General features: G+C 31.2%; 1 protein-coding gene across 1 annotated transcript; it reads left to right on the plus strand.

Annotated features, from left to right (window-relative positions):
- Nucleotides 1-1434: 1434 nt before the first annotated feature.
- On the plus strand, nt 1435-3621 carry LOC133798417 (uncharacterized). Its single transcript, XM_062236689.1, has 3 exons — nt 1435-2138; nt 2294-2510; nt 2608-3621. Exons 1-3 carry the CDS (start codon nt 1935-1937, stop codon nt 3090-3092), a joined length of 906 nt encoding a protein of 301 aa, XP_062092673.1. The 5' UTR covers nt 1435-1934; the 3' UTR covers nt 3093-3621.
- The last annotated feature ends 6439 nt before the right edge of the window (nt 3622-10060 follow it).

Consider the following 10060-nt stretch of genomic DNA (forward strand, 5'->3'; position numbering starts at 1 on the left):
ATTTTTCTTTTGAATAATTTAAAATGTAAAAATAAAAATCGAAAATAATATGGTACTATACTACAATACAATACCAAAGACTATTATAAAATCGTAAAAAGACAGTGGACCCTCCGTGTAGGTCACGTCATCTTCCAATCAGGCAGCAATAAACGTTGGCATTTCTATTTATTGATACTTTCTTCTTCTTCTTCTGATAAAAAGTTGGGTTGATGTGTTACTTGACCACCAAGACAAAAGCAAACACCTTCACGAGATTCCCATTATGCCCCTCTTTTATCCTTTTATTGACCACCACACTTTCTTCTTTTTCTATCTAATAAATCAACCGCCATGCTTACTATATAGTTTATCAGTATGTGGATTATTCAAATGTGTATATTTCATTCATAAATTTGGTCAAGCCGTATGTTATTATGTGTTAGACCATCCAATCCATCCAATGATATTAAAGTCATTAGTGATGCAAAAATTTCTTACACGGTTGGGTAAACCAACTTGATTTGTAATAAGTTTATTAAATTTTGGTTTGGTTTGGTTTGGTTGGGACATGTGATGATAGACAATATATAGATGGCAATTAATAATTTGAGAAAGGGACTTTAGATGATACAGTAGTTATATAATATAACATCATCCAATTCATATGATTCCATCCATACATTTATTATTATTATTTAAAAAAAAAGAAAAACTATAAAGTTGTTAAAAAGACAGATAGATGAAACTCTCTTCATTATATTAGGTGTTACATATTTCTCAATTAAAAACTATACAAGGTACTCGAGGATATCTTTATTTAGTTATATTTTATTATTGTTTTGCTGGGGTTAACAAATATAGGTTATCGTAAGATTCGTAACATCAGAAGGTCATCAGATTCGATATTGTATGTGTGGTGAGCTGACATTTTGTTTGTGAGGAGAGGCAAAATAGGATTAAAACAAAGGGAACACACTTTTTCGAACTTTGTATTTTTTTATTATCTATTTAGACTATGTGTTTTATCAATTAAAATCACAAATAATTTATCAGAATAAAAATAAAATAATAAGATAATGAGACAAAACATAAAATTTAAAAATATATAAACCCTAAAATCAATTGAAAATTCGTATGGATGAAATTTTGTTATTGCAAAATCATAAATAAAAATACAGTAAACGAATCCAACGGTTTCAAATTGAAGTTACCATTTCTAGCCTTTAAAATTTTCAGTTACACTTTCTTTGACAAAAGTTATTGTTGGATAAAATTCCTATCCAATCCTTAAAAACAAAATCTAATTTAGTTATTTTTAAAAAAAATCCATTTTCATCCCACTAAAAAAAAAATCCAATAAGAAACAACGAATATTCCTATCATTCCCGTCCAAGTTCAATTTCAGTCCTTATCCAAACTGCATCGAGACCTTAATTTTTGGAGTAAGCTTACTCCACAAGAAAATTCTGAAGGGTATTATCGTCATTTCATTCTTCCTCCTAAACTTTATTATATTCAAGTCCTTCCCGGTGCCTTCGTCTTCGTCTTCGTCTTCGTCTTGGCTTTTTTATCTTTCCCTTCGCTCACTCTCTTTCGATCTCATCCCTCGTCGTCTTCGTCTGATTCTTCTTCTCCTTCCTCATAAAATTCCAAACCAAAAAATAATTTCCAGGAAACTCACGAATCGCCGTACTTTTATGTTTTTATTGTATTGGACTACGTAAATTTATAACTTTTTGGTTTTCGAATTCGAATTCTCCAGAAATGGTCGGCGTTTTGGGTAATAATAGTGCTTAGGGGATTTTCATTTTAATGGTCAGGACCATAGGGATTGAGGAATTTGATCGAGTGGAGGAGAAGCAACGGTTGTGGTGATCACAGGGTTGAGGGGAAAGAGAATAAAAGTGAAGAGAAGGGAAGTAGAGGTGGTGAGGTTGTGAAATTTGATTACTATGGATTGCAGGGTTCTAGTACCGGGTGGGGACCCGTGGGTTCGGGGTCAGATTGGAGGAGGGTTGAGCCATGAAAGCGAACACGACCTGGCTTTAATGGTTAGCGATTTTTGGGAGAACGGGAGCTGTGGTACCGAGTCTTGGTGTAGTAGTGATAGCGAATCCGGTCTCTCTGATCTCGCTCACCTCGCTGAGAAAATTCCTGTAAGCATTCATTACTTTTTTTAAAAAAATAATTATTATTTTTTCCTGAATTGGAATTAAAATTCTTGCTGAAATCGCAAATGGGCTTGCGGAAATTTTATTTTTTGGTACTAAAATTGATTGTAATTTGGTATATGTATTCGTTTGTGGTACAGCGGTGTAAGCATCCATTGGCGCAGTTTGAAATTGAGACGCTTTCGGTGGTTCATTCGCTTATCTTATCAATCAATAAGACGGAGCTTCACGCGGTCAAGTCAGGACCATGTAACGCTAGCTGCATAAGGTTCACTCTTGTCAAACTTTTGAGGCTTTCTGGGTATGACGCAGCGGTTTGCCAATCGAAATGGCAAGGCACCGGAAAGGTTCCAGGAGGTAATTATATTATTGCTTGCAAGCTCAATATTTAAAATTTGGTTTGAATTTTACTTCTTAAGGATGAAATATGAAAATTGGTACTTGTTATATGCAGGGGACCATGAATACATTGATGTGATCAACCACAACCATGGTGGTAGCTCGGAGCGTTTGATCATTGACATTGATTTCCGAAGCCATTTTGAAATAGCTAGAGCTGTTGATTCATATGACAGAATATTGAATTCCCTGCCGGTTGTTTATGTGGGGTCATTAACTAGGCTGAAGCAGTTTCTGCAAGTTATGGCCGAGGCTGCGAGATTCTCCCTTAAGCAGAATTCAATGCCTCTTCCGCCATGGAGATCACTTGATTACTTGAAATCGAAATGGGAATCCCCTTACCAAAGACAAGGATACCCGGATATGCAAAACTTGAGGAGTGCCAACCCGTTTGACCACAAGCAATGCCGTGGCCATTTAAAAAGGCTGCAGTCTCTCCTTAAAACCGAAATTGAAACCGAGCGGCTTTTGAAGCCAATGAACAACAACGACAACAGTTGGAGAATTAAGCCCGAGAGACGGAGGCCCTATCTTTACTAAAAGTTCTTTGAGATGCATAGGTTTTAGCCCGGCCTTTTGAGTCTGAAAACTAGTGAAGACTGAAGAGTTTGTATTGTGAGAAATTTGTAATGCGGCTTACTAAGATTTTCCCCCTCTCCACAGCGGATACTAAAATAAGTGAACCAGAATGAAAAGCAGGTTCGCATGCCCAATTCCAATAGGCAATGACGGTGAGAGAAATATATATAAACACACATAATATATATTCTTTTCATAAAGTTTTCTGTTTCCATGTGTTGCACTGGCATTATTTGGCTTTGGAACATTTGCGGATTTGCTTCTTGCAGTTTCAACAGCCGAATGAGTTGCTATCTTTGTTTGGTGCATCTATCTTCTATAGATCCTTACATATTTTTGTATTGGAAAAATCCTCCTATATGTATTACTATTCCTTGTCCCTGAATTTTTGTGGGCAAGGGAAATTTTGCTCCTGCATCTTATATTATTTTTCACATTGTAATTTATTCATTTAATTTATTAATAATATGTATCTCTCCCATTTTCCTAACGTGGTGAAATATGAGTTTGTTTTAAATTTATATCAGTTATTATCAGATGTTTTGTGTTTTCTTGAGTATGTACATTGCCGATCAAGAATTTTCATATGGGTGTTTGCCTCATTCTTTGTTTTAGCCCTCTTTCTTGATTAATCTTTACGTGTGTTTGAGTAGAGTTTCACCCTAAGGTGTTCTTCAGTAAAACCAGATAGAAGGCCATAGAAAAAATAGATAATAGAAGGTCGAAGGCTTAAAATTTTCAAAATCAGTTTTTCAGAAGGCTTCATTAATTATTGGGAATTTTAGTATTATGTCAGACCTGTCAAATAAAGTGCATATCTATTAAAATATGAATTTATTTATTATGCCATATTCTGGTGACACCTTGCAAATGATATATGTTCAGTCTCATCTTTAAGGAATAAGGAGGAACCAGCGTGTGTCCTATTTATTTTTCCTTTTTTCCAGGCTTGGACATTTATTATATTTTTATTTGAAGTAAATGGTATTGAACCCTACCCACTCATCATGCACTATAAAAATAGTGTTTTCTGGGGTCTGACTGATGCATCTAGAAAGGAGTCTAATAATACCAATTCAACAAAATGTATAGAGAAAGTCACTTTTTTGAAATTTATGTAATACGGCAACGCCGGGTGCTAATAAAAGACGATCGAATTACAAGTACGATTTCTGTAAATGTTGTTTACAAAACCATTACAAAAAAAGACGAAAATGCTACTCTGTATTTTTAGTATATTTTTGTAAATCTTTGCTACATTTTTATGAAGTTCCCTACAAACTACTCCTCGTGTACTATAAAAATAGTTATTTTCTGGGGTCTGACAGATGCATCTAGAAAGGAGTTTAATAATACCAATTCAACAAAAAGTTGCATTTATTTGAACAAGTACAGAGAAAGTCACTTTTTTAAAAATTTATGTAAAGCGGAAACGCCTGGTGCTAATAAAAGTCTGGAATCGTTACAAGTACGGTAAATTTTAGGGGATTTTTAAGAAAAAAAATAAAGAATGAGGAATATGAATAATTTGATTAAAAGGAAAATTATGATATAAATTAATTTTTATATAAAATATAAGAAACTAAACTCATTAAAGTGAAAATTTTAAAAAAAAAGTCATGATAACTTTTCTTTTTAAAAAAAAAATCATATTTTTGCATACCTTATTAAAAAAACTCGTATAAATATAATTTCTTTTAAATATTATGGTAAATTTAGTACAAAAAACACAAAGTTTATAATTATACTCCATTGCACAATATCACAAGATGCAAATTAACACATACAAAATTATTAATTAATTTAATATTTATTGAGAACATATAAAAATTAAAAAAATTTATTATTTTTTATTATCCAAATTATGTATTCCTAGAAATTTGTCATTAAAAAAAATAAAAAATAATATATAATTTGTCATTAATTGTCAACTACTCAATTATAATTATTAGTGACTATGATAAATAAAAAAGTAGTATTTATTGATGTGTCAAATTTGACCAATTCTATATTTTGTGCCAAATTTGACACAATTTTTAGCATATGCCAAATTTGACACATTTTTTAGAACACCATTAAAGCTATATTTTTTTTAAAGATGTATTAAATATAACATTGCACCAACATTTTAACACTCCATTGGAGATACTCTTATTGTGTCCCTATCCAAGCTCATGTCATCCCATCTTTTATGGTTGCAAAGTTCCCTAAAATTAACAAGGTATGGTATCATTAGTTCATACTAATAATACATAGGATATGTAAACAAATGACAGGTACGCAGGATTTATAACTCCTACTTAAGGACGCGATTTATCTAGAGAAGTTTACATAAATATGAGAAAAATATATATAGTTTCTAAATTTATGGGAAAAAAAATAATTGTACAAAATATGGTAAGTTTTGGAAAAAAGTTTAAAATATGGTAAATAAATTACCATATCTTATTTTCTCTTCTCTCCTCATGATCTCTCTCTCTTCATCTCATTTCTTTCTTTTTCCTCCCCATTTCTTCCTCACGATCTCTCCTCAGATTTCTTCCGACGATGCTACCTCCGTCGCTGCCTCCGACGACGAACTGATTTTCTTCTTCTTCTTCTTCTTTCCTTCTTCTTTTTCTTTTTCTTCTTTTTCTTCTTTCTTTCTTCTTCTTCTTCTTCTTCTTCTTATTCGGTATTTCTTATTCTTCTTTTTCTTTCTTCAAATATAGTTTTATTCTTTTTCTTCTTTTTCACATCTGATTTTGAACTTCATATTTGATTTTTCTGGGTTTTTTTTTTCTAAATCTGTTTAAGTAACCAGGTACTTGACTTCATATTTGATTTTTTCTGGGTTTTTTCTTTCTTTCTTAATCTGTTTAAGTAACCAGGTACTTGACTTCATATTTGATTTTTCTGGGTTTTTTTTCCTTTCTAAACCTGTTTAAGTAACCAGGTATTTGACTTCATATTTGATTTTTCTGGGTTTTTTTTTTCCTTTCTAAATCTGTTTAAGTAACTAGGTACTTGACTTCATATTTGATTTGATATAAGAAATGTACTTAAGAAAAGTTGACTGCTATTATTTAGTGTAGACTAGGGTAGTATAAGAAGCTAGGTAGTTGAATATTTTAGGGTACTTTTAACATATGAAAGCTTAGGTTAGCTGATTAGTTTTTTTGGTTGAAAAGGGCAAAAGTTGTCAAAAGGTTCTTCTCTGTGATGTTTAGATCAATTGGATATAGGTTTAGCAGCCAAACGTTTATCAAATAAGGTTCTAACATAAATATTTATGTGTTTATTAATTATTTAAAGAAATAGAACTAGAACGTTTGCTCAAAAAATGTATCGATAGGTTTACAAAATTTATTTAGAATACAAGTACAAGAAATAAAAAAACAAGCAAACAAAACTTTTGATTTTTCTGGGTTTTTTTTTTTTCCAAATCTGTTTAAGAAACCAAGTACCATGACGCCTGAATCATTTTATTCATATCAGATTTTTTTAAACCTAGGTGTAACCAGTTACAATAGCGATTAATTTAGATTCTTTTGTTTAGATTTGATTTGGTTTTGACACCTGACTATGCAACCAGGTACCATAGCAATTGATTATTTTTTTTAGATTTGATTTTTTTTTTCAAACTTCGCTGTAACTAGTTACGATTATCAATTTATATTTTTTAGTAATGTGGCAGTAACCGGTTACTACTATCAATTTTAACTGTCGTGGCAAGTACTCGAGTGAATTGTAACTGGTTACTAACAGATTTGGAAGAAAAAAAAAATAGATCAGAATACATCCAGTAAAGAAGAAGAAGAAGAAGAAAAGGTAACCGGTTACCCCTATTAAAATAAAAATTATTTTTATAGTTGTAACCGGTTACACACATCATTAAAAAAACAGTTACCATTCCCAATCCCAATCCCAACAAACACTCTCCCTCATCTCATCCCTGTCTTTCTCTTCTTCGATCATTCTCTCTCTGAAACTCCAACCTTAATTCCTCAAAACTCGACCACAATGTTCCGCGTAAGCAACACCGTAGTGGGTCTCCTAAACGCATGCACCCTACTCGCTGGAGCAGCAGCAATCGCCACAACAATCTACCTCCGATTCCACAGCGGCACCGATTGCGAGAAGGCATTCCAGAACCCTTTGCTCCTCCTCAGCGCCTTCTTCTTTGTGGTCTCGCTTCTGGGGTTGGTCGGAACTTGTTGCAGAATCAACTCGCTTCTCTACACCTACCTCTTCCTGATGTTTTTGATGATATTGGGTCTCATCGGTTTTACCGTCTTCGCTCTTCTCATCACCAACAAAGGCCTTGGCCAAGCCATCTCCGGCCGCGGCTACAGAGAGTACCGACTCGAGGATTTCTCTCACTGGTTGCAGAACTACGTTGTCAACGACCACAACTGGGATTGCCTTACCTTGGTTACGCACGGACCCTTGCGAACCCAAACAACAATCCTATTGGGGCTCGATCAACAGGTCCAGGAATCACCTTAGACAGGTCTCTGTTCTATAACTTTGTAAAGTGGTACATAGAAAGTAATGGGTATGGTGTACAATCTGTGTACAATGATACTTATGTGGTCAACTTTTGCAGGCCATCTAGTAAGAATGGTGTTGTAACTACTGAATTAGCAATTTCTTACAAAAATGTTTACCAAAATAATAAAAATAATAATAATAAAAAAGACAGAAATTCCAAAAAAAAAATGCCCATATAGAATAACTAAACTTATACAAAAAAATATGGGATACAGAAGCAATATTTTGATAAATATGGGAAAACAAAACCCATAAAAAAGGAAAACAACAAAAAAAACCATAAAAAATGCACACAAAAAAAACCATATATATCAAATTTTGTTGAATTTTCCCATATTTCATGTAAATTCCTCATTTATGTATTGTTTACTCAAGTGTTAGTCCTTTCTAATCACTACCCAAGTTAAATTTAAATGAGAAAATTACATGCCATACCTTTTCTTATCATTTTAATTCCAAAAATAAAGTTGGTTTTTTTATTTACACTATTCATATTAGTTTCTACTGTTTTTAAATTTAATTGTACCGTATTTTAATACACAATCATCTTTTCTATCTCCATACGTGAAGCTTGTTGCTCACCCATGTCTCTTTTTGTTGTTGTTTCCTTTTCATATATTAATTAATAAAACATTAAATAATTACTTTTTTCTCTATCTTCTCCCACTTTTTTCTTAGAAACTGTTTTATCTCTACAACTTAAATTTGTTTTTGGCCACATTACTAGTTATTTGGGCTCAAAAGTAATATCATTTTGACCTATTCTTTAAGGTGATCATTTTGACATGCAAGAATCATAGTTTTTCTCGTCATTCATAGAAAAGATGACTAGAATAAAAAAAAAATAACTTTTTAGTTTCTTTTATATTTGTTAGCAAAGAAAGTAACTAAAATTTAAACATAAACTTAAACAAAATTCAATATATACATTATAGGTTACTAAAAAGTATTTAATTATTTCATTTTAAAATTTGGTAAATGGTATTCTAAATTAACATATTTTATAGAGCAATTTTGACAGGTTTCTAAATAAATTTGTAAAGAAACCAAATAGTTACTTAAACATCATAAAATAAGTTACATTACAAAAAAATTAACTATACTAATTTGGCTATATGGTAACTCATTAGTTTTTGAAATAAGCTTGAAAGTTACCAAAATATATCTTAAATAATAAGATACCATAATATAACCTAAAAATAACTAATTGATGTATTAAGATATCTACTAATAAGATTTGGAGGTAACCAAAAGGTATCTCAAATAAGCTTGAAGGTTACCATAATGTAACCTAAAATTAACTAATTGGTATATTAAGATGTCTATAAATAAGTTTTGGAGGTAACCAAATGATATCTAAAATAATATGATCTAAAAATAAAGTTTTTTTTTAAAAAAAAGTAACCAATCATTATTTTATCGGTATCGTAAGCAACCAAAATGTAACTTTTCACAAATTATGTTTTAAAGGTAACAGATCAGTATCTTAAAATAACAAATTTTCTACAAATGAACTTTGGAGATAACTAAAATGTATATGAAATTATATGATCTAAAAATTGAGTATTTTATGAAAAGGTAACCAATTGATCTCTTATTAGTATCGTAAACAACCAAAATATTTTTTTTAAAACCCTGAAAAAACGAAAAAAACTGGGAAGCGAGATTTTGTTTATTTTTCCAATTTCAGGTATGTATATGTTTTGATTCTGGTATATTGTGCTGGTGTGGCATGTTATATATGTAAATATTTTTTTTAAGGTATTTTTGTAATTAGTTTATATTATATGTACATATATATACATGAAACAATCCAAATTTAAAATGGGATTTTCCATTTTATTCTTAATAATCACTTTATTTTATTTACAATTTTATCATTTTTTAATAACATATTTTAACTTTAGTATATCATTTTTCTTCATTACCAAATTTATTATGCTACTACAGTCAACAATAAAGGATTAAAAAAAGAGTCCATTGCCACAATGTCAGAACTCTCCCTCTCTCTTTTCTCTCTTCTCAATGACTTTTTTTTTAAAAAAAAAAAAAATCCAGCCACACCGCTAGTTGTTTGGGCTTAAGAGTGGTACCATCGCGATCTACTCTTCAAATCGGTCATTTTGATATGTGGGAAATATTTGTTTATCGCTGTCATCGAAGAAGATGACCATAATCAAAAGTAACATTTTAGTTTCTTTTATGTTTAGTTAACCAAAAAGTAACCAAACTTTAAACATAAACAAAATTCAATATACCAACCAATTTCATGGGTTACTAAAATGTATTTTGTTATTTCATATTTAAAAGTTACTAGAAGATATTCTAAATAACCCCATTTTATAGAGCAATTTCAATAGGAAACCAAAAAAACTTATATGGAAACCAAATAGTAT

Source organism: Humulus lupulus, chromosome 8, assembly GCF_963169125.1.
Source record: "Humulus lupulus chromosome 8, drHumLupu1.1, whole genome shotgun sequence".
NCBI lineage: Eukaryota > Viridiplantae > Streptophyta > Magnoliopsida > Rosales > Cannabaceae > Humulus > Humulus lupulus.